General features: G+C 35.2%; 1 protein-coding gene across 1 annotated transcript in view; it reads left to right on the top strand.

The window, feature by feature from the left end:
* Positions 1 to 26,428, top strand: part of GALNT10 (polypeptide N-acetylgalactosaminyltransferase 10) — a 57,249-nt gene that overhangs the window by 21,897 nt on the left and 8,924 nt on the right. The window contains exons 2-8 of the mRNA XM_034401858.3: positions 2,969 to 3,071; positions 4,856 to 4,994; positions 5,592 to 5,758; positions 8,230 to 8,415; positions 9,902 to 10,085; positions 13,780 to 13,897; positions 26,002 to 26,109. Coding sequence (XP_034257749.2) covers positions 2,969 to 3,071; positions 4,856 to 4,994; positions 5,592 to 5,758; positions 8,230 to 8,415; positions 9,902 to 10,085; positions 13,780 to 13,897; positions 26,002 to 26,109 — 1,005 coding nt within the window. The remainder of the gene's footprint in view (positions 1 to 2,968; positions 3,072 to 4,855; positions 4,995 to 5,591; positions 5,759 to 8,229; positions 8,416 to 9,901; positions 10,086 to 13,779; positions 13,898 to 26,001; positions 26,110 to 26,428) is intronic.

Here is a 26,428-nt window from a genome sequence, read left to right on the forward strand (position 1 = left end):
ATCTCTTAGTGTTCTACCTTGCTTTTGTAATTCATTTAGGAACATATAACTGATCAGTAGATATTGAAACCAATGATGAGGCTCTGAATGTTCTGAAGGACTTCAATTTTGTTTTATTAATAAGTAAATCTTGCAATCTGTATGAATCCCTGCACTGGTAAAATTGCTTTGAATGTTCTCCTTCATAAAGTTAGATATTCCATATTGAAGCAAGAGATAATAAATCTGGACTCTTATCCAATTCCTTTTTTTTTTTAGAAATTCTAAAATGTTGCAGCTTTCATCTGTTTCTCTGTCTCCAAAACTCACTTTCCTCATAAGTTAATTTTTTTCACATTTTTGAAGCTGCATAACACCTGATTCTTTATAGTATAGCATTATCTGCTGTTAAAGCTGTGCTTAAAAAGTGTGATGTACCTCAAATAATAAAAAAGTTATTGTACTTGATTTAATCAACATCTGGCAAACAAAGAGGACCTATCTATATTAATTTTGAAATCAATAAAGGCTCTTAAGAATCTCAAATAACTAAGTGCATACTTGCTCTGTGTGGGGATTTCATATTATTTAAAATAGTTATTCTGTTAATACTGATATTACAGTGGAGTCAGCATTCTTTGAGAGATAATTACCAGAAGAGCAACAGTGTTGAAGAGTGCATCAGCTGTAGGGCTTCACACTCAGTCCTATGAAGATATTCCAAACATTAGAATCCTGAAGTTCTAAGCCAATTCAATAAGATGCCCAAGCTGGCCTTTAATACTAATAAGAATCTGATATAATTGCTCTGATAGCCAATTAAGCAGCTGATTCCCAAGGATGTACAATCAGTTAACTGAGAGGGGCTTTGGGAGAAAGTAGAACACAAGGAAGAAATAGTTGGAAAAAGAAAGAATCCATTGGATACAGAGTAGTAGAAGATTTGGGGGTGGGGGGGTCCAAAAAGGCAGGAAAAGCAAATCCTGTGTGAGTTTAGATAACCAGTGGGAAACCAGGGTGGTTTGGGTGCAGATAAACTTGCCAAAAAGCAAAAATCAAGACATTGATTCTAAATTTTAATGGAGTTATATGTTTGCACATTGGAACATATCTGATCGATGACTGGACTAAGATTTGTTAATAAAGGTTTAAATCAAATGTACCGTATTTAGTCTTGACTATAGTGACAACAAAGTAGCAAAATCATGTTGAAGGAAAAAACATTAAAACTAGCTCCTTGAAAGTATTTGCAAAATACCTTCAGATTTTGGAAATTATTTCGCTTTGTAAGGAAATCAATTAAAAAACATCATCTGGAATAGAAATTTAATCTTTATTTCAAACATAAATTGGTATACATCTAATCAGCCCATCTCTTTTTTTCTATTTCATACTTAGTATTTATAATAGTAAACAAGACAATGTATGCAAATATCCAAGGTTTAGCATTAAAAAAATATGCCATCCTTACACCTAAATTCATAAATACAACTTCCGGAGTTTTTAAAACATATATTTTTGATCTTTGGCTTGTATTTACTGAGGAAAGAATTAGAGGCAACAGATATTAAATAATTGTGCTTTTTCTCTCCTAGGATTGTTAGAGCTTTGATACCCTACATAATTCCAGGATCTTGGCTCAAAAACAATAGTAATAATAGTGTAATCTTTATTTCTGCACACTGTACTTGTTTAAAAAAAAGAAATTGGATTATATATAAACCAAGACGTTCTACTTTTGTATAAGGTCAACATGTTCTTAATTAGATAACACTTAAATGGAAACATTCTGATTTTTTTTTTCTAATTTGATATCTTCTACTGTAAATCTGTATAATTTGTCTGCTTTCAAAGATTTAGGAGTTATAAATTTAATACATTATTATGGTTGGTCACATAGCCAAATATTCAGGATGGATTTGGCATTTTTATCCATATTGTTTTGTTGTTATTTTCAAAGGGAGCCAAGGTACATGTGCATTCATCTCTCTTACAACCCTCTATGTAATCAAAGCGTCATAGGAGTAGAAGGAAATGGAGATGGGCATTCTAGGCATGGAGCAGTTGTATTATGGCTCTCCTCTTTTTTATGTCTTATACTCCCTTCTTTCTTTTGCGAAGAAGAAATATCACAGTCTGTAAATGTGTTTCTGCTGCCTTTTATGACTCTTATTTATGGCAACAATAGTAGAAATGGTTTGGGATAGCAGCATGGGCTCTAAGATGAATTGACCCTTCTATGAGATGGTTCAGATCATTTTCCCAGGCAGATAGCAAGAATTTCAGTAAGTCTGCAAAACCATTATATAGAAACAGGATACCAAAGGTTACAGTTTTTTAAGACCTTATGCCTTCTCCAGGAAACCAAGAGTTATGACTATAATTCTTTCCCCTGTTCTCTGTGAATGGCCTATGATAAGCTTAGAAGGATATCCATCTCTACATGAAAAAAATAGGAGAAAGAAAGCTCTGAAGATTTTACAAGCAAGTAGAATTTTAGGATTTCAAAAATCATTTGTCTAATAATGTGCTCAAATTTTCATATTAAGACAATAATTTTGCAATATAGTCTGTAAGCTTTTGACTTTTTTACAAATCCTCATCAACTAAGATAGCACTCCAAGTAAATAGTAATATTACTGATTCACGCAGTGCCTAGTGTTAAATCGCTTTTTTAAGTTGCCTTAAAAATAATACCTTTTATCAGGAATCAAAAATATGCTCATAGTGTAGCTGTAGAGGCTGGTATATTAAATAATATCTTCATTAACGGTATCTAGTGCACTCATAGAGTGTGGTTTGAAACTTGAAACCCAGCAAATAATCACTTTTTTATTCTGGAGTTCTTATATGAAATATCAAATAAAATATTACAAATATTAAAATTTCATAAAACATAAAATATAACTTAGAAATGTGGCTTATCAGATATTCAGTATGGATTTTGTGTGTGTTTACAAAAGTATAACAGCAATCATATTTTTTAAAGGGCTTCCATGCAAGACAAAGGAATGAAGCCTACCTTGGTAACCAACAAAGAAAAAAAGATTGGCATGACAGAGAGGCTATAAAGAATGATTTGCAGAGAACAGGTCTGTATAACTCACTCAGTCTTAACTCATGAAGGCAAAATAGTACTAAACGCAGCATACTAGTGGATATGTTCATGTAACTCAAAAGAAATTGCCATTGTTACACTTTTTAAAAAATCAGCAAGTCATCAGCAAGTTAGTAGCCCAGAATAGAAATTGAACAAGACTTCCCTCAATTCCTAATGCCTTATGTCACTGACCACAGACGAAACCCCCACAGAGCCTTGTTTATTCCAGAAGACAGGAAAAATGCCAAACCAAGGTTCTCATTGTTTCCAAGTTTTGGAAATAACAGCAAAAAGCATGGCATAGGTCCCTAGGAAGCCATTTCTGTATCTGCTTTTGTTAGTGCATCCCATGTCTAACTAGTTGAATGGAAATGCAGGCACGGTAAACAGGGTAGCAGGAAAAGAAAAATCTGTAAGTCATACTTTCCAGTGCTGACATAAGGACAGTGTTTCTTGGAAGGCTTAAGTGCCCAATACTCCACTGCATAAGCCTTAGCACTATACATAACATTTGGAAGGAAGAGAAGAAATGGTAAACATTGTTAAGCAAAACAGCGAATGTGATAAGCAGATATTTCAAAACAATTTGTAACAAACCAATATGTGCCTCTAGTATCTCCGTGTTTCAACAAATAAAAACAGTGTGGAAATGCACCAGCTGTGCCAGGAGTAAATTCTAGTAGTAACAATTCTAGATTTGACTCTAGTACTGGAAGAGACGGGTGATAAGAAGGAGAAATAATATGAGTTTAAAAGGCCTAAAAAGTAATTGAAATATTAAAACATTAAAACTACATAGATTAAAATTTTAAAAATTAAACTGAACTTAACTGTTATCAAACATAAAAAGGGATGTGATGTGAAGGAGGAGAATATAAATGGAAGGAAAGAGATTTGTAGAGAGAGGAACAGAGGGGACAAAAATATGAGTGAAGCTCCAGTAGCCATGACAAAAGCACTATTTTAGTCTGACAGTATAAAACAATCATATCCAATTTAGTTGTGTCGGTTTTAATAAAAAATGTATTTAGTGATAAAGAAAAAAAAAGTTTGTGCATTGGACAACATAGAGTAAAAAGATTCCCATTCAGTTTTGTAAAAAAATAAACATTTGGTCTCCCTTATGTGCTATAGCAGGAAAACAAACAAATGATGTTTCAATATTATGGTAGAAATTAAAAATGTATGATTATTTGTATGTCAAAATGGAGAGGAGAGAGGGAATTTCATGAACATGGTAAATGGTGCCTTGAAAATCTGAATTCTTCTCCAGGTTCTAGGTGAGGGTGGGGTGGTGCATCCATCTGAATAGGATTGTGTTTGGTATGTTTGTGGTGTGTCTTTTTGTCAAGCTGTAGCTATTTTCTGAATTGATTTAATACCACCCAGAATCACTGTGAGTTGAGCAGCCTTATAAATTTAAATTACAAATTATAAGGCATGTTGATTCATCAGGACAAAAATCTAATAAGTCTATTGTGACCTTTTTCAAAAAGAGAAAATTACCTAGATGTCTCTTTAGCATTATTCAATATTCATAAACTGTATAATCTTCTTAACTAGGGAGTTTAACAATTTGGGGCGTATTATTAAGAAATCTCAGCTGCAGTCCTAGAATATAACATAACAAATATTGCCTAGAGCTGTGACGAATGAGAAGGCTGATAAAAGGGCTTCTTGAATTTTGAACATGGATGAAATTATTGCTCTGTTAACTGTCTGCAGTTGAGATGTGGAATGTTTTAAGATTACTCCTTGCTTTGCTTATCTCTGCAGGAAATGGAGAACAAGGAAAACCATATCCTATGACTGATGCCGAGCAAGTGGACCAGGCATACAGGGAAAATGGTTTTAATATTTTTGTGAGTGATAAAATTTCTTTAAACCGTTCTCTACCAGATATACGACATCCAAAGTAAGTATAGAATTTTCTTATGGTTGAATGTATGAGTTTTCTTATTTCTATCATTTATTTTCCTGCATTTTCCCTTAAATTCCATTCCAGCTAACACTAACATTTTTTGTTGCCAAAGTGAATTTTAGCTGATGTATTAAATATGATATCTAGTAGCATGACAACTAGGGTTACTTAATTTTTTAAAATTTAAATAGTTTCATGTACGAAACACACCTATTTGTATTTTAAACACTCTAAGTGTAAAACAAACATATTTACTTGAAACACTCTTTCAAGATAAAAACAATCTCATAATATTCAAAACATCCTGTTCCATATTTGAGATGGAGCAATTTGCAGTCAGTATGGGTGTTTCAGATATGAAAAATTTTGCACATTGCTGTTGGTGGGTAAAATTCAATAACACAAGATATTGTGTAATATGCACCAATTGCCATGGTTATCAATTGTTCTTTATGAATTGAAATAATATACTGTTAGTTAACTGGATGTTTAATATTTACATGAGATAATAGAAGTGATTTCTTTAGGTGCTGGAGCAGTGGTAATATTTTATAAATACTGATCAAGATGGTAATTCTCTTCATCTTTAAGCTGCAATAGCAAGATATATCTGGAACAACTTCCCAACACCAGTATAATAATCCCATTCCACAATGAAGGATGGTCCTCACTTCTTCGAACAGTGCATAGTGTTTTCAATCGCTCTCCTCCTGAACTGATAGCTGAGATTGTGCTGGTGGATGATTTCAGTGATAGAGGTACATCCAATGTATAATATATTTGCTCATACATTCATGACTCAGCCAAAACAATGGTATATATTGGATTGTTTTGCACATACAACACATAAAATACATTTTAATGTTGAGCTTTTAAGTACTTCCTCTGTTGTTTTTCTAAAAAAAATATTAATGTATCTTATGTGCCACACATTCATTTTTTAATGCTAAGGAAAACATTTCTCTTACTTGAGTTAAAACTTTTTTAAAAAGAGTTGCAGAATTAAGTAAGACAGATGAACCATGCAGAATCAAAATTTCTGAATTAGATAAATTATATGTGTGTTTTAATGGGCAGATGTGTATTATTGAATTATATATTGTAATTTAACATAACATGCCCTTAAAACCTTCCTTTTCCAGCAAGCTGGGCTGGCCTAATTTTTTAAGTGTTTTTAAGTGTTTTGTTTATTGTTTTTAATTAACGGGGCCAAATTTATATATGTATATTTTTAACTGTATTTTAATATTTGTACTTGATGTTTTTACTTGGCTGTTCACCGCCCTGAGTCCTCAGGGAGAAGGGCGGTATACAAATTCAAAATAAAATAAAATAAAAAAATAAATAAATGGTTTTTCTAATTTTGAGTAGTATTGTTTAAGAATCTCGCTAGATCAGGACAAGCACACACATGTAGCCCATGTTCTATGCCATGTGGCAGGCAGAATGTTGACAAGCATGGACAGAAGAATTATACTCCTTTTCCTCTATTACTCAGTAGCAGCTCATATTCAAGGTAGACCTTCATGAGCATAGAAGTAGCAAACAGCCATTAAGATCAGGGGTCATTGATAGCCCAATTCTCCATGAATTTATTCAGTTCCCTTTCTAATTTGATAGTATCACATTCCAAAGATTGTGTATCATTTGTGGATGTATGTATGAAAGACACCTTCTTTTACTATTCCTAAATTTCTCCCATTTAGTTTTAATAAATAATCCCACTTTTAACTTTGTAAGGAAAGGAGAAAATTCCCTATTCCAATTGTCCATACGATGCATATTTTAATATGCATTTGTCTTTACTGCCTTTAGTGACCTTTAATATTCTGAATTAAAAAGCCATAATCACTGTGGTCTTTCCTCGTAGATAGCTGCTCAAGCCCTCTAACTGTTTTCATTACATTTTCTAAACCTTTCCCAGTACCACATTAATCTTTCTGAGATATGGTGGACAGAACTGTACATAGTATTCCACATGCTATGGAATATATGATTGATATAGGGGCAAAACTATATCGACTTTTTTATTTCCTGTTCCTTTCATAATGATTTCAAGCTTAGAATTTATATCTTTACAGCTACTGTGCAGTGAAGTGACATTTTCATTGAACTATCCATCATGATTCCAAAATCCCTTTCTTGCTCAATCACTAACAGTTCAGATCCCATTAATATATATGAAACGTGGTTTCTGGGACACTTTGCATTACTTTGCATTTGTTTGCACCCAACTATGCACAGCTTAAACCTAGGGGAGATACAAAAACACATGTAAGTTTTTAATGGCTATTTACATAATAACCTCTAAGACTCCCAGAACTGTTAAGGAAATTGATAAGTATATATTTTATCAAAAAAATAATTAACTTGATGCCCTCATCCATATTGGAAAGACCCTTTGGAACTCTTTGAACTCTCTTTTATTGTCCTAAACAGTTTGGCATCAAATGTTTTCTTCTTGCCCATGAACAAATGAAATAGTCTTTGTCCCAACAACAACCCTACTTTGAGAATGTCCTCAATTTGTCATTTGTGTCAACTCTTTCTTGTTCTATAGCCTTATTTTCAGACCAAAAATGTTTGCTCTCTTACTTAGTTGCTGCTGAAATTGTTCAGGAGTGTTTGGTAAGAAACTTTATCAAACAATTTGGAAGTACAAATGCACATTATTATAGGATCACTTCTGCCTTTATGCTTCCTAATAATCTTAGAAACGACAACTTGCTTAGTATGATCAGTTGCTTAGTGAGTGTTTAAAGTAAAAATAGACCCCCTAAAAGGTGCTTGCAATGCAGTTCCAAAATACCAATGGCTGGGGTTCCCCATAGTCATGTAACTGCATTTTGGACACTCAGCAAGTGGCCTACGTTTATTGCCATTTGCAGAATCCCACAGTCATATGACCATATTATATAGCATTTTTGCCCAAACTGGAGTTTAATTCCAATTTCCCTGTAAAAGCCCTCCATAGTGAACAATTGCTTAATGGCCATGGTGTTTGCTTAACAAACACTGCAAAAAGTCATCAAATTGACTTGGGCACATGACCTGTTTTTTGACTGCCATGACTTGCCTGGCTCAATTACGGTCAGAGATCAAAGACTACCTGCATTTTCTAAACTTTATGTTGTTGATGTTCAGCTTCTAAAGCTGAGGTAGAATCCCCTTTTTAAACTTCATAGTTTCATTTTTAATGCATCTTTTACCTTCATTTTGTTCCATGCAGAGCATCTCAAAAAGCGCTTGGAGGATTATATGGCCCATTTTCCGAAAGTTAGGATTCTTCGAACTAAGAAGAGAGAAGGGCTAATAAGAACTCGAATGCTCGGAGCTTCTGCAGCAATAGGAGATGTTATTACCTTCTTAGATTCCCACTGTGAAGCAAATGTGAACTGGTTGCCACCCCTTCTAGGTAAGAATCCTATTTGAAATGCATTTCTGAATGATCAGTTGCAGATGCAATGCCTTTCTGAACAACCAGAATCTGACATTATCCAAGCCTTCCAGTGGCAGAGTAAGATTTTGTTGACTTAACATTAGAATACCCACATACTCGTTAGTATTCTAGTATTCAAACTGCTATGTTTTTTCCAATTCGGGATGGGAAATACTAGGATAATCAGTTATTTCTTTTGCGCTCAATTGAAGGCTGCTCTTCAATCACATTTCATTTTCACAATTATTCATTTGATTTACAGTATATAGTCAAAATTAAAAAAAAATAAAACAGCCATACAAACCATGCAAACATTAAAACAGTTAAATGATTAAAATCTATACAGCATAATCACCAGGAGAGAGGAACAGTATTATGACTTCACACTCCTCACTAATCCCCAGACCAGATGGCAAAGCCAAATCAGACTCTTCTGAAGGCCATCCAGATCAGGGCCAGCCTGACCTCAGCAGCAGAAATGTTCCTCCTTCAGGGTTCCACCAAATGAGACTTTCTAGTGGATGAAACCCACAACAATCTTCTTCTGCTGGACCTGATGTCACTGGGGAGAGGCAGTCCCTTAAGTAATTTGGCCTCATGCCATGTAGGGCTTTATAAGTTCCAAAGTTAATATCTAAGTTATATCATTATATTACTGTATATTATATTGATATTTATAATACAATATTAAGTTGCATTACATTGTAAGCTATAAAGCTTGAATTGGACTGGGAAACAAGTTGATAATCAATTCAGCTCGTAGAGCAGAGGTGTAATGTGTGTAAGTCTAGGTGCACACATAATTGCTCATTCCATGACATTTTGCACAAACTGAAGCTTCCAAATACTCTTCAAGAGTAGCACCATGTAAAGTGCATTATAGTATAGTATAGTAAAAAGGGAATGTGCAAGAGGCACTATATGGGTCAAGGACATACGAGGATACAAGAAGATGCATGACAAACACTGGATGGGTTAGCGAGGGTGTGCAAGGTTGCAAAATAGATACAGTGAAGGTTGAAGGTGCACAGGGTCAGTGAATAGCCAATGGAAACACAGAGGAGGTGAGGAAGAGGACACAGATGGGGGACACTTTTTCCAGTAACTTGCAACCTTTTCTGCCGGCCTCCCCATTGACTTTCTGGGGAAGCCAGAAGGGAAGGTTGCAAATGGTGATCTTGTGATTGTGGGTGCTTGGCAACTGGTGCGAATTGATTGCCAAGCACCCACATTCTCAGTTAACCATCTGCAAACCTTGCTTACTGACAACATTAATGACAGCAATCAAGTGGTGTTGTGCTTTACAATCACATTGCTTAGTGATAGAAATTCCAGTCCCAATCAGCATCATTAACCAAGGACTGCCTGTGTTCTTTTTCTAAGATTCTTTTTTATGTTCTTCTGTAAGAGAGTTATATTGTTACAAATGAAAGTATAAAATACAATTTTTTTTATTCCCCAGACCGCATTGCTCGAAATCGCAAAACTATTGTTTGTCCAATGATTGATGTCATTGATCATGATCATTTTGGCTATGAAACACAAGCTGGAGATGCAATGCGAGGAGCATTTGACTGGGAGATGTATTATAAGCGAATCCCAATTCCTCCTGAATTACAGAAACCTGATCCCAGTGACCCTTTTGAGTAAGTTCATGAGACAAAGTGAATACTTGCTTAATAAGCTAAGAGGTTGTAGGTTTTCAGACAGTTATAATTGCTACATGTTCTTTCTTCTCTCTCCTCTAAAAAGAAAGGAAATCAACAAAGATAAAAAAATGAAGGTCAATCACAAAATAGACAAACTAAATCATGTAATTATATCATAGACTACTGGTCCTTGAAATAACATCCCCTTCCAGTTATCAAAATAATTTGTTTTCAAATTGGTTTCTTTTTGTTTCTATACAGTTGGCACAAAAGTCTTGTAGCAGAAGTAGTCTCTGTCTCTAAAAACATTATTTCCATTGTCTGTTGGTATTTCCTCAATTATTGGGGTGAAGATTACACTTTCTACTAAGCATGAAAACAAATAGAAGTTTGAAAGTGTCAAAAATACTGTCACTGTCATTTTTCCTTCTTCTACTGTAGTCAAGAATGTACTCCAATCAAGAACATACCATTAAGAATGTACATTTGTGATAGGTGGCATTGTTACATGTTACATGTTTTTCAGGTACAGATACTTACAGCAACAATTCTTCTAATTCTCTTGATCTGAGTTCTATCTCTATAGCTACAGTTCATGTGCTTGTAAGAGGGAAATTTTGAAAAATAAAGGTCTAATATTTCTTGCTGGGTACAGGATTACAGAGCTACTATCCAAAATATTAAAATACAGTGGTCTCAATTCACAGTATTTACAGTGATCTCAGTATATAGTCCTCCCTTATCAGAAACAACAGAGCTCTTTGGAGGTTTTGTCATATAGTAAATCCCTGCAGTCGTTAAGCAGATCATCATGTGATCTGATTTGATTTTAGAACCATTTTTATTATGGTTATAAAGTGAGTCACAGTGGTTGTTAAGCAAATTATGTGGTTATTAAGTAATATGTTCTCCCAAATAGGTGTTTCTTCCCAGAAACTGACAAAAAAGTCACAAATCACATGATTGCAGGACGTTGCAACTGATTATAAATGCAAGCCAGTGGCCAAGTACCCAAAATATGATCATGTGACTGTGTGGTGGCTGCAGTAGTCATAACTTCAAGGACGGGTTATGAGTAACTTTTCTGGGGGTGGATCATAGTAACTTTGAACGAGGGGTGAAATCCAGCAGGTTCTGACAGGTTCTGGAGAACCGGTAGCGGAAATTTTGAGCAGTTCGGAGAACCGGCAAATACCACTTCTGGCTAGCCCCAGAGTGGGGAGGGAATGGGGATTTTGCAGTATCCTTCCCCTGGAGTGGGGAGGGAATGGGGATTTTGCAGTGTCCTTCCCCTGCCACGCCCACCAAGCCACACCACATCCACCAAGCCACACCCACAGAACCGGTAGTAAAAAAAAATTGGATTTCACCACTGCTTTGAACCATCCTTAAGTGAGGACTGCCTGTAGATACACTGTTGAAAGTACAATTATGTTTTATTTTATGTAGTAAAATAATGTTAAACATAAAATATTTTAATGCTTACAGTTTTACCTCTACAGTTGTTTAATCGCCAGTTACGTTGCCATCTACTTCATTTTCCAATATTTATATTGAAAATTGCATTCCTTGTTGCAGTTCCAACTACTGTGTCAGCAAATTCTGTGTGCTAAGAGAGGACCAGCAGCTTTTTTTTAGTTCTATTCAGTCATATCAATTCTTGGATACTGTCTAGACAAGTCTCTGCAGTTTCCTTAGCAAGGTTTTTCAGAATTGGTTTGCTATTGCCTCCTTCCTGAGGCTGAGACGATGGGACTAGCCCAAGGTCACCCAGCCAGCTTTGTGCCTAAGTAAGACTAGAAGTCACGGTCTCCCAATTCCTAGCCTGATGCTTTAACCATTACAATAAACTGGCTCTCTACCAACGGTTTACGCACATTATAACACATGTTTATATAACATACTTCATATATTATGTGCATAGACACTTAATAAAAAAAATTTTGAACGGCATCTAGCTGTTAATTTTTTTCATTTTTCCAGTAATTTTCTCTTCTCCATTTATTATGTCCTTCATTCTTTGAAAGTTCAGGGGGCCTTAATTTTCTATATTCAGAGAATAGCAAGAGACTTCAATAGACTCAGTGCTTTCTTCTCTGCTTTATGAACACATGCTCTTGCCATTCTGTTTTCTGCTGTTTCTGCTATAGTGCATATTTAGCTTTTCTGAAATATAATTGCCTTTTCTTCCATCAGTGAATACCAGTTTTCTGAGGGATCTCTCAAAGTTATGTATATCACTCTGGTTTGAATTAAGTCTGAAGAAAATCATTTCAAGGTTCTGGCAACATTATCCTTTTTCTACATGAAGCTGTTAAAGAGAAAAAAGCAAAAAGAGTGGTGATAAAAAAGAACAATATAGATTTACCCTGAGGGATCTTTATTTTCTTATAGAAAAAATTCTGAACATTAGTTTTTCTAGGTGTGCACCTGCATAGAACTTGTTCAACAACTTCTACAGCTTAAAGAATTCTTGATTTATGTTCCCCCTTTCTTCACATACTTCATGCGACTAGTTTTTCTAGGTTTGTTTTCAACTGTCATACCAATAACTATGTTCTGTCCCCTCCCACGAGTGGCCTTGCAGAGGCTCAAATAGCCTGGCAGTAACAAACGCAGGCTAGAGAGACTGAAGCTGGCCCTTTAATCAATAGTTCTCTTCCAAAGCGTATATCAGGCCAATAGTTACCGGGCAATGTTCCAAAGGTCTTGGCAGACGGCCAGCAGGCTAATGCAGGAATGCAGATTCTTGTCAAAAACTCCAAATTAACAGTTGTAACTCCACTGCATCCAAAACGCCAACAAATTGTTCACCACGCCTTTCCAGTCCAGTCACACCCCTTTTATACTTTGTAGGGTGTGGCCCTACGTCTCCTGACCACACCTCTTGGGACGTGGCAATAGCTGTTCTCTACGACGTCTCCTACGTCTCTCTCTTGCATCCAATAGGGGCTCCCCCTCGTCGTTACCGGCCTCTGTTTCCTCCTCAATTTGGCTGGGGTCCATAGGCACGTCAGCAACTGTCAGTTCTTGCTGACTCACCAGTGAAGACGGCCCCTCCGGCACATAGCTCGTGACAGCTTCCTCCTCCTCCATATCATCCTCCAAATCAGCATGCGAAGATAAATCAGCCTCTGAGGCCGGGGTCACAACAAACTGTTCTACATTTTTTCTTTCCTTCATTTTAATTTGTTTTGTTTTAGATGTTTTAACACATTTGTTTTCAGATGAGATGTCCCTCTCCCTTTCCTTCTAAATCTTCTGGCCTCAGCTCTGTATCTTAAAGGCTCCATTCCACAAGTACCAAGTTAGCAGGAACAAACTTCCGTCCTCATATAGGCAGTCTTTACCATTCTACCTTGGGAAGAAAATGATGCCATAGACTCTAGTAGGTGATGTCAAACAGTTACTGAACAGGCTTGCAAGAATGATCCAGCCTGTTTGTTAGCATCCCTTTGTCATCAGGTTGTTAACAATATCAGACTCCTATAGTTTCTTTGACTTCCCCCAAAGTTCCTCTTGTGTTCCAGTAGTTGCTGTATAGTATAAATGACACTGTAATCAAAGTGCAATGTAGCCAAAGTGGGAAGTTAAAAAAAATAGAAGTAAAATGCAAAGTTAGAGTTGTACATGTAATTTGGGCAGACTTTACTTAAATATTTATAATATGGAATTTAATTTTTCTCTTAAGGTCTCCAGTTATGGCTGGAGGATTGTTTGCAGTTGATAGAAGATGGTTCTGGGAACTTGGAGGATATGATGCAGGCCTAGAAATATGGGGAGGAGAGCAGTATGAAATATCATTTAAGGTGAGTTATTGAAAAGATATTGTATAATATTTTTAATAGAGTATGACTTTGTAAAAAAAATCTTGTGTTTGTAGAATTTAAGCAATTTAAAAATACTTGTTAAAATAATTAAAAATCTTGTTAAGAATTTAATGCTTCTGTTGAATTGCCTAATGACCCTTAATTTATGGTATCTGATTGTTAGTATATGAGAGGTCAATTTTCCTGAAACTAAATGTTTTACATAAATATCAGACTAAATTAGTTAAGTGTACTGGGATTTTCACTATTTTAAATGCCAACTGAGCTCTGGTTTGATAGGTAAGAGTAGAATTTTGAGTACTCAATCCCTACTAGAAAAAAAAGTCTTAACAAATACTTTATCCTTGTTTCCAAGCTAAAGTATTATTTATGTCTTAATGGATACAGTGTACTGGGTGCATTTCATTTGGGTAATATGCTTAACAAAACATGGATAATGGTAAATATCTTAAATACTAAGTCTGTGATTCATTCTTCTATAATTGTCTGGTTTGGTACAGCAATCAAATAAGATAGGTACAGATATTCAATAGAGTAGTTAGGTCTGCAAAAAAACCTATTTCAACCAGCCTCCCGTCCATTGAGGGCCTGTATACTGCATGGGTGAGAAAGAAGGTTGAGAAAATATCTACAGATCCCTCACATCCTGGACATAAACTATTTCAATTCCTCCCCTTGAGACACTGCTATAGGGCATTACATGCCAAAATAACTAGACACAAAGACAGTTCTCTTCCTTGTGCCATCACTCTGCTGAACACTTAATTTCCATAGTTCTGTCTTATGTCTAAGTATATTTCCATGTAGTATTGCTATATTACTTTTATTATATATTTTATATATATATTACTTCTCATCTGTTCCACTACCTTCTCTATTGGTATCATTATTATGATTGTTATCCTTTGTTATTATGATTATTATTACTTTGTAATAATGTTATTGCATGTACACTGAGAGCTTATTTGAGAGAAATTCCTTGTGTGTCTAATCACACTTGGCCAATAAAGTGTTCTGTTCCGTTCCACGCTATGCCACGCCACGCCACGCCACTCGTCTTCCACATGTTCCCTCGGCTCTTCTCACAGAGAGATAAATTATTCATCTGTGACTGGTTTATAGTTAACTGTATTTTCTAAATTTCGGGCAATGCAATTATTACACATTATCTAACATAAACTAATCTATTACAAACCTTGAATATACTCTGGGTATTTTATGGCAGTACAAAATAGTGTGACAGAGCCAGGTGGCATAAAATACAGTATTTTGTCCATCCATGGAAAAGCCAATGGATATGTGCAGGGACTAACTGTAGCACATTTGCTATTTAACTTTTTTTCTTAGTGAGCATGTTATCTAAATATACTGTAAGAGATCATACTGGTGTACTTTTACTATTAATCATGGTTTTAAAGCAGTAAGTGTTTGAGTCATCAAGGAAATGAAATAATATTCATGCTATTACTTCACTTTAAAGAGTTTTTTCATGTATCACTGATCCACCAACTAATAAGAATATATTTGTAAAGGAAGGCAAAGCTAAAGCAAATGGTTAAATTCTTATCACTGTTTTACAGTAAAGATAAAAAGCTTTGGACAGTAACCAATTAAATACCAGATAAATATTTTAATAGATGAATTGGTTTGTATGATTTGTAAATTTACTTGTTTATAGTAATCGAAATTACTATTGGCCTACTTGATTAGTTACTAAAAGTTAACTATTGGTTTGACAAACATCATTATTTAATTAAGAATATAAATATTTTACAAATATAACTTTATTTTTCTCTATGTTTGAGATTACCTCAGAAAATTATTAGTATGTCTACTTTAATAAGTCCTTTATCCATTTGAAGAGACAGTTTCAGCATGAATCCAGTGGGAGACTAGCAAAAACATTGCACTGTAGATAATTCAGTCTTACTAACCACAAGATGTAGCTCCCTTGATAATTATAATTTCTTGTCTTCTGTTTTGTCTGAATAGTTTTTCTGAATATAAACTGCTTAGTGTTGTTAGGATTCTATCAAACTACATTCATTTGGCAATTAATATGTAATAAATGAAATGTTCTTCCCATTGTTTATCTCCAAAAACAGTAATAAAGACATTCTGGGGGTTTCTTATTTCCCCTTTGGTTCCATTTATCCATTTTACTATTGTGTATAATGAAACGGTATAACAGTGTAACTCTCTGTGGGAGAGGTACAAACAACATTCATCATTTCTAGTTGGACCTTTTCTAAAACAGTGGTTTCCAAGAGTGATGACAGTTTCTAGGAAAGTTCTTTGTTTCTGAAATGCTAGAGTAGGTATTCACTGCTTGATATTCAGGAAATAAAGCTACTTTATTCATTTGACTAGTTATACACAATATTTCAAAGAGTTTTGTTTCATGCCAGAAATGATAATTTATGGTGGGTTATATTCACTCTAATTAATCTCAGTTAAGGTCCTTTCTATTTCTCTTCCTTTGTGCAATAGAAAATGACACTTAACTGAAAGGGTATACTTTCAGAAATTAAGATCAATTAATGCATTCAACTGTGGTTGATAGAAGTCACTATTTTGATGAAATTATAACAGAAGAATGTCCAAAAACCCTATTTTAAACTATGAAACTCCATCATCTTGTTTTAAGGATTCATTGACATATAAAATGACACAAAAAAATCGGCCTCTGAAGAACAGAATAAATTAAGTTTGGATAACTTCCAAAATAATGTTTTCTGTATTTTAAAGACCAAATTTGCAATGTGTGTTAAACCAAATTATTCAGTTATTTGTCCTAGTTAACATTCTCCTTAGGGTAAATTATGTTTATTAGTAAGTTTATGTTCATTATCCTCTTCAAACTTGATTTAGTCAAGATCAAAAATAATTAATGATACATTGATAGATGAAAGAAAGAAAAAGAAAGAAAGAAAGAAAGAAAGAAAGAATCAAGTGAATTTAGACTTAGAATAACTTTATTGTCACTTTACGCTAATCAGCACACATTAAAATTAAATTTTGTTGCATACAGCTCTCAAAGGGTCACCACCTCCAATATACACTACCTAAAAATGTCAAATAAATAAATAAATAAATAAATAAATAAATAAATAAATAAATAAATAAATAAGCATATATACCTACATACCTACATATATTATATGACACAGAGAAACAACAAGTCTAGTGTATGTATACATGTATATAGTAAGAAAAATGAATCTTGCGAGTTTACTAGACGGATGGCGTAGGGAACAAAGCTATTACAGAATCTGGAAGTCCTGCTAGAAATACTTCGAAACCTCCTTCCAAAGGGGAACAACAGAAACAGACCATAAAGTGGGGGTGTGGGCAGAGATGGATTCCACTTATCTTTGCTACCGGTTCGAAATGGGAGCACGCGCACGCACAGGGCTTCTGCACATGCACAGAAGTTTCTGGGCATGTGCAGAGTGTGCACATGCACAGAAGTTTCTGCGCATGCGCAGAGTGTCAGTGATGACCTCCCGCTACTTACTACCAGTTCGCAAGATCCAGACCGAACTGGTAGCAACCCACCACTGTGTGTGAGGGCTCTAACAATGCTTTGAACTCTAGGCACATAGCGCTTATAAACAGTATCCTGAATAACAGGAAGCAAGCTTCCTAAAATCTTCTCAGCTGTCCTTATCACTCTCTGTATGGACTTTCTATCTGAGGTACTGCTACTACCAAACCAAATATTGCTGCTATTTGTTAAAACGCTCTCAATCGTGCATCTGTAAAAAGTGGCCAGGACAGAAGGCAAAAGATGTGCTCTCCTCATCTGACATAGGAAATGCAGATGCTGGTTTGCACGCTTCACTAAGGATGATGTGTGGAGAGATCAGATCATTAGTTATCTGCACCCCCAGATACATAATACTGTTGACCACTTCTATAGCTGCATCCTTGATATTGAGTGGTGTATGACTATGAATTTAGTTGCAAAGTGATAATATCTGAATAAGACACCATAAAAAAGCTACGCTATTGAAGAGTGGTTATTCTGAGCCCCTGATTTTACTGAAAGTAAAAAGTAGATTTACACTTACAGTATAGTTTTTAAGGGGAGTCTTAATGTTTATAAATCAGTATAAAGAAGAGAAAGTTAGAAATTAAATCCTATCTACTTTGTCCAGGCAGCTCATTTTCTTTCTTCCATTCCTTTTTTTCCGCCTTTTAACATAGTATTTGTTGCTGTCTTATTCAAATATGTATCTGCACTTAAATCCACTTCTCTGTTTTTTTATTTATACAGGTTTAATCTTTTTTTACTTTTAAATAAGTGTTAAGATTTTTTGTGCTTTTTCATTCAGTTCAGATTGATAATATTTGTATTGCACTTAGAATGGCAGAAGACCCCCAATGCAGAGTTTATGTATTTAAATATCATTCATTCCTGTTGAAATAGTATCATCATTGAAGCATGTATGAATGATGTTAGGGGACCTACATAGCCAGCAGGAAGAATCTGACTGTGACAATGCTCTAGTCAGATGTGGATACCTAACCCATGCCTTTAGGAATCATCTTATTTCCTTATATATATATATATACTGGAGAAGAAAAACTCTCTTTTATTTTAAAACACAGTATTCACTATTAATATTCTAAAACAGCCAGTTTCATGTAGTGGTTCAAGTGCTGGCCTAGAAACCAGGAGACTGTAGGTTCCAGTCATGGGAGCTGGCTCTTTGGACCAGTCACTTTCTCTCATCTCAACCCACCTTTTATGGTTGTTGTTGTTGTGGGAGAAATAGGAGGAAGGAATATTAAGTATGTTTGCCACTTTGACTTCCTTATAAAGTAATAAAAAATAGATAAAAATCTAATTAATTCAAATCTTTCTCCTTCAGGAAATGAATAGCATGTTATTGTTCAAATGGATAAGGATACAAAGAAACAAGAAAAAGAATTTAAAAATTAAAATGTATAACTTGATTGTAACAAGCAGAAGTAAGTTTATATATGAATGTGTATTTGCTTAGTTGCATATTACAATGCTATACTTGAATGGGAGCAGCAGAACAAAAACATTAATTGTATTTAACGCCAAATTTCCATTTCTCTCTAAAAATTCACAGTTACATTCTTCAGCATCTACTGTGTTTTTATAATAGGTCTAGTTGGGTCTAGGACTTTTAGTCTCCGACAGCTCTTTCTACTAGTACCAGGTACTAACTTCGACCCTTTCTGCTGAACCAGTTTTTATCAAGTGAATAACAGTTCTTATAGTTCACCTTCATCTTCAAGAAAATCACAAATCTTACATAGACTACTAGTGGCTTGATCCAGTTCCACTTTCTGAATGTCTGAAACCACATTCATTTTAAACTTTAATTCTTCCAGGTCCTCAAAGAACCTCGAAATAATCAACTACTTCAGGTACCCAATGAGCTACCCAACAGCATTAATATACAGTAATTACTTGATATATGGACTTTCCAGTATTGTTTCTCTCAACTTATTGCTTCATCCAAAGACTCAACTACTGTAGGTAGGTCAGGATCCTCTTCATTGGTAGGTCATCCCCATAAGCTCTATTATTGTGAGCTACCCATAGTTCTGTTTAAGATGGGAGATCATACAAATCTTTTAAATTAACTAAAAGTTTGGCCAAAAATGTGAGCCTCAGTCAGGTTTTAAGAAGCAAAATTATAGAGAATTTTGCCCCTTAATACCACCAAGCACCCATAATAGAAAAGGGGGCTGAAAGGTTCACCCTTATCTTTTCAAGGAGGGGATGGGATACATGTGCAGAACTCCCAATCTTTTTATAAAGATGCCTTCTAATTTCCACAATTGCCTTTCTCTGAACCCCTACTGTAGCTCCCTCTGTTCAAGATCTCTGGAAACTACTGGGGGGAGGGGGGGATAATAAAGGAATTTTCTATCATAAAATACCACTGGCAAACACTAAATAGAGAGTGCTAATGGATTATCAAGTTAATATTGCTTTTAAAAATTATTTTAAATTCACATGGTAGATGTAAATGTTGATGGATAGGTGGCAAAATTCATTTTAAGACGCAATAACAATCCAAAGCTTGCAAGGAAAATATTTAACCATTTGGTTCACATACATGTGTCCTCTTTTTAAAGTAATGTTGAGATCTTAAACTGACCATCTGTCTTCCAAGTCAGATTCCTACCACCCTAAGGAATCTGTGATGAGGAACAAAAACCATCTTAGAATTTGGTCACTGCTGTTGCTTCACAAGTGTATATCATCAGTTTCAGAAGAAAAAAACCTCATTGCCATCAACTCATTTTTTCTTAGAAATTTACAAAACTTCCAGCTGACAATCACTGTGATTATTATCTTGGTTTTTCCAACATTATTTCCATTGTTTGCTGGTATTCCCTCAATCATTGGGGTGAAGATTAAACTTTCTACAGGCATGAAGACAAATAGGTGCTTGAAAGTCTGATTCAAAAAAAGACTTGTCATGATTATTTCTTGTATTACCTTTGATGCACCCCAGTCAAAAATCAAGAATATATATTTGTAATAGATGATGTTGGTGATAGGCAGTTCCATAAATACCCAGGCCTAAGGAGGATGCTCCAATTCATCATTCTTATTTTATTCTTTCATCTTTGTATTAAACAATTTTAGGGTTTTTTTAAAATTACAATTTAATGTTTATCTTTAGCCAGTCCTCAATCTCTTTATGGATCACTTTCTCCTACTGTTATAGTTATCAACATGCCCATACAGTCCCTGATGATGACACATTGTTTCTTAATGACTTTTGACTTTTAGATTGGATTCATAAAACATAAATTTTCTAGAAAATTGTGTTTAGTCTAGAAAATACACATTTTCTAGACTTATACAATACAGTGAACCATAAACTAAGCAAATATGTACGTAGTAATAATTACACTTACATCTTAAATAGTTGCTGAACTGTGCAAGTGTGTTGTGTAAACACATCCTTAAAAGTATTTTTTGTTACAGTCAGTTGTATTTTTTGCCTCTAGATCTGATTTTCTTATACTTCATTAAAAAAAAAGTTGTTAATAAAACCAAGTATAGCCGCCTTCTATAAAGTTGCTTCAAATTTCTATTTTAGGCAGTTTATACTTGAAGCAAACATTGTAACAGCTCAGCAAAGCATTACTTTGCAGAAATAAAAATGTTTAAATAAAATAAAAATATGAAAGTTGACAATCCCCCCTTTTAATATTTTTATATGTGAAATGATTTTAAGATAAAAATTATAAGTATTTTTGGAGGAAATAATTCTGGAATAAGCCTACATTTAATCGTTTCAGTAATTTCGAATGTAAATGGAGAAAATCTTAGTTATGTGAGAAGTTGATGATACCCACCAACTATCAGCATTTTATTTATTTATTTATTTATTTATTAAATTTATATACCGCCCTATTCCTAAGGGACTCAGGGCGGTGAACAGCGAACGATAAAAATACATGTAATACAAATGTTAATAATAAAAAACCAATTAAAATATACTAAACATTCTGGTCCTAGATAATTCAAGACATCCCAGTTTAAAATAAAATCAAAAAGCAATATAAAGGGAAAGTTAGGCCAGGCCGGCCTGCTGAAACAGGAATGTTTTGAGGGCACGGCGGAAAGTGCGCAGATCCGGAATCTTCTGTATCTCTGGGGGGAGCTCGTTCCAGATGGTGGGTGCCCCCACAGAAAAGGCTCTCCCCCTGGGGGCCGCCAGTCGACATTGTTTGGCTGACGGCACCCTGAGAAGCCCCTCTCTATGGGAGCGTACTGGGCGGTGAGAGGCTATTGGTGGCAGAAGGCGGTCTCGTAAGTACCCCGGTCCTAAGCCATGGAGCGCTCTAAAGGTGGTAACTAAGACCTTGAAGCGCACCCGGAAGACCACAGGGAGCCAGTGCAGCTCGCGCAGGAGGGGAGCCACATGGGAGCGCCATGCTGCTCCCATAACTACCCGCGCGGCCGCATTCTGGACCAGCTGGAGCCTCCGGGTGCTATTTTAGTAGGATACCTATTCCAAGTGATCCTGCTCAGCTTGGTGGTTGAATAATAATGCTACAGCATTTCTGTACAAAAAACATTTAAGATTGCTCTATATACATTTCAAATATTATATCTTGGAAAGTTTTCTATTAATTTGATTTCTTCCTTAACCATACATTAATACTCAAGGAGAAATCAGTATTAACATATGTTTGTTTGTTTATCAAATTTATAGGAGTGCCCATTCTGCATGTTGTACAGCTAAAGAAATATAAAATATTTCTTTGTGTCACACAGTCACATTAAACATACAGAATTTGATCAGCAATGGAGTCACCTCAAGAATTCACCGGTCCCCTGAGTCCCTCACACTAATGGCAAAGCAAGGTTTTGAGAGACTTCTGGAAAATAAGGAAGGAAGACATGCTCATTGTCTTCCTCTATGTCCTGCGATCTATTGAACAAATGTAATAATCTTAGAATCATTATCTTTTGAAAAATAGGAAAATTAGACTGAGTTGAGCTAGAATTCGTATTATTTAATGCATACACCTGTTAGGGAAAAAAAACCTGTCAGTTTTAACATAAGAAAAACAAATGGATCAGAATCATGTTCTCTTTTGCTTCTTATTTTGCTTCACCATGAATACTGGGCTATATATAGCAAGAGAAATAGGTTCTCTGAGTTCTGTTTGCTATTCACTTTGCTTGGTTTTCATACAGCAAAGATCCATCCCCAGATTTTAAATGGGTAAAGACAGTTTCATGGTCTCACCCTTCCAAAAACTGGTTTGAATAATAATAATGGCTAAAAAAAAAAGAAAATTATATTATGTGACTTATTCTAAACCACATAATAAAGTAGAACATTGTTTCCCAAATCTGGCAGCTTTTAGAATTCTCCCTCTTTGAAAATTGTTAAAGTTGGGAAACATTGACACAGAACAATAGTTATTGTACAACTATAACTTGCAATCTTATCCTGATTTATAATTTCTTATCAAGATATACCAACTTACCATCTTTGATTCTTGTTCTTGTATACATCAGCTTACTCCCTTATATGATGACCTCAAAAATAAAGTTTTACTTAAGAATAATTAACTAGAAAACTGTGCATTCAACTATAATCTGTTGCACTAAAAACAAAATTAAAGCATTACATGCCATTTTGCCAGTTAGTACGACGATTACAGTAAAACTGCTAAAAATAGATTTTAGAGATACAATATTACTGAACTGGACACAGAACCACTGATTGGTTCAAAATTGGGAAAGGAGTCCAGCAAGCCTGCATACTGTCACCCTGCCTATTTAACTTATATGCAGAGTACATCATGAGAAAGGCAGGGCTAGATGAATCACAAGTTGGAATTAAGATTGCCAGGAGAAATATCAACAACCTCAGATATGCAGATGGTACCACTCTAATGGCAGAAAGTGAAGAGGAACTAAAGAGCCTTCTGATGCAGGTGAAGGAGGAGAGTGCAAAAGTTGGCTTGAAACTCAACATTAAGAAAACTAAGATCATTGCTCCCGGCCCTCTCAATTCCTGGCAAATAGATTGGGAAGCAATTGAGGTAGTGACAGATTTTATTTTCCTGGGCTCCAAGATCACTGCACATGGGGACTACAGCCAGGAAATTAAAAGAAGCTTGCTCCTGGGGAGGAAAGTTATGGCAAAGTTAGATAGCATACTAAAAAATAGAGACATCACCTTGCCAACAAAAGTGCGTATAGTAAAGGCTATGGTTTTCCCAGTTGCAATGTATGGTTGTGAAAGTTGGACCATAAGGAAGGTTGAGCATCAAAGAACTGAGGCCTTTGAACTATGGCCCTGGCAAAGACTCCTGTGAGTCCCTTGGACTGCAAGGCGATCAAACCAGTCAGTCCTAGAAGAGATCAATCCTGATTGTTCTTTAGAAGGCCAGATCCTGAAGATGAAACTCAAACACTTTGGCCACTTAATGAGAAAGAAGGACTCACTGGAGAAGAGCCTAATGCTGGAAACGATTGAGGGCAAAAGAAGAAGGTGACAGTAGAGAATGAGGTGGCTGGATAGAGTCACTGAAGCAGTCGGCATGAGCTTAAATGGTCTCTGGGGGATGGTAGAGGACAGGAAGGCCTGGAGGAAAATTGATCATGGGGTCGCAATGGGTTGGATACGACTTTACAACTAACAACAACAACCCTGTTTATTTATATTTCCTAAGCTTTCAGAGAGGAGTTGCTATTATTGTATTTATTTCTTGTATTGTCGGCTTTGCAATAAAATCCAATACCACCTTGTAATGTTTACTTTTGTGTAAAAAGGAAATGTCAAAAAATGACTAATATATTGTCTGAGGATAGCTTTCCGATTATGAGGCACAAACAATTTTGTGAAATAGAATATTAATTTTGAATGCTTCAGTGAATAGCATGCTGCTTCGTGGAAAGGTACAAAGGAGACTTATTTCAAGAACTATTGTTTGTCTGATACTTGATCTTTTTCTTCTTCAGTAATGTTTAATTCAGCCTTTTGCTTTTTTTTCCTTCTACAGTAATGTAACATGATACTCATTTCCAGTTGTTGTTGTTTTTTAAGGAGCTGCTCATTTTCTTGTAATGAAATTTGTCATCAGACAAAGCAGCAATAAAAATGAATAGGAAGCCTGCTTTTGAAATTGTATTTATATATACTACGTCAACAGTAGAAACCATCTAGCTAGTTAAGAGTGAAGTAAAGAGATTTGTAATATTTTAGCATGAATTTATAATTCACCTAGCTTATAAATTAATGGCAGACAGGTGTTTAAGTGTGGGCTTGTTCTGCAAGCTAAATTGCCATTTAATCTGAATTTTACTTGGCTGAGGATCTTCCCCTTGTCTCCCAAGCTCTTTTCCACATACTATTACCTCCTGAAAGACTGTCTGATTTTGACCTCTAGGGAATGCCATCTGGAAGATTCCTAAGAGCCGCCATCTCTGGGCTTGCATTCTTTCTGTGAAGAACATTCCCCTAAACACTAGAGTAGCCCCAACTCTTCTGGCTTTCTGTAGGCAAATAAGATCTGTTTCAATGTGCTTTTGGGACTGAGGAAGAATACTTATATATATATTAGAGCTGTTCCTCATTGTCAGGTATTACTGGTGGTGTTGTGGATTGCTTTGATCCTTTTACTATTTGTAGCTCCATAAACTGATCATAGTTAAAATTGGAGAGGCATATAAACTTAGTAAATAATATATAAACCCCAAGCTGCAATTTATTATTCTACTACTACTTTTTTTGTGGGAGGTTATCAGTTAACACGCTTGACCACAGCCAAAGGCCATCTTTATTTTTCAAGAATGGATATATGCTTATGGGCATAAGTTCTACTTTTATACACCAGATTCCCTAACCAGCTCCGATACTATTGTCCACAACTAAATTGTGGATTTATGTAGGATTTATTTCTGAAATTTATGTTCCCAAATCTTGGGGTTTTCCTGTTATGGTAGTTTCTTTGTTTAAATTACATGCTTTGAATATGAATTTGGAACACCAAGTGGGACATTAATAGAACTAGAAATAAAATAATTTTCATTCCAATCTGATCCTATAAGAATCATCTTAAGCGGGTTTTTTTAACTACATTGAATTCTCAAAACTTATAAAATGTCAGATTTTCAAAAAGAAAAGTTCACCTTAATATTAAATAAAACGAACATATATAAGACTATTTAGGATAAGATTTTCAATGGGAAACAACAACTGGTGATAGCAGAATGAAGAAACATGCAGTCAAGCAGCAATCTGCAAGCTTGTTTAAAAGTTCTTGTACTAGTTTAGCTATTCATTTTTAGACGTAAGGCAAATTGCACATTAGAAACCTTATTTTCCAATTAGTTTAGGAGTATGTGTATCAGGAGTATGCCTGATATCTTTATAATACACTGTTGGCTTAAATAATTATAGATGCAGTACATACTACTCTGAAAGGGTACAGAACAATATATAAGGTCTAAATGTATTTTGCTGGAATAAAAATATTATCTCTGCTTTCAAAAGCTTTGATTCCCATCATAGTAAAAAAATTGAATTGTACATATTCTTTCTCCTATTTCACAGGTCTGGATGTGTGGAGGTCGCATGGAAGATATACCTTGTTCTCGAGTTGGTCACATTTATAGAAAATACGTCCCTTATAAGGTTCCAACAGGAGTCAGCTTAGCTAGAGTAAGAAGCTTATTTGTACCCTATGACTATCATTAAGTGCTGTGCCTTATGATTCTTGATGAATGTATCTTTTCTTTTATGTACACTGAGAGCATATGCACCAAGACAAATTCCTTGTGTGTCCAATCACATTTGGCCAATATTCTATTCTATTCTATTCTTGCTGTGCTGTTACATCTTCACAATGGAGCATTTTTTTAAAAAAAATCACCCACTTGAACTGTGGTAAAAACTGTTATTGTTAACACAGGAAACCTGTTCTTGTGCCTTTTATTTTAAAAATCCATGTCCCTGTAAGCAGAAGATAGGTAGGTTAAGG

The sequence above is a fragment of the Pantherophis guttatus genome, chromosome 2 (genome assembly GCF_059756535.1).
Source record: "Pantherophis guttatus breed Tessera chromosome 2, ASM5975653v1, whole genome shotgun sequence".
In the NCBI taxonomy this organism is placed as follows: domain Eukaryota; kingdom Metazoa; phylum Chordata; class Lepidosauria; order Squamata; family Colubridae; genus Pantherophis; species Pantherophis guttatus.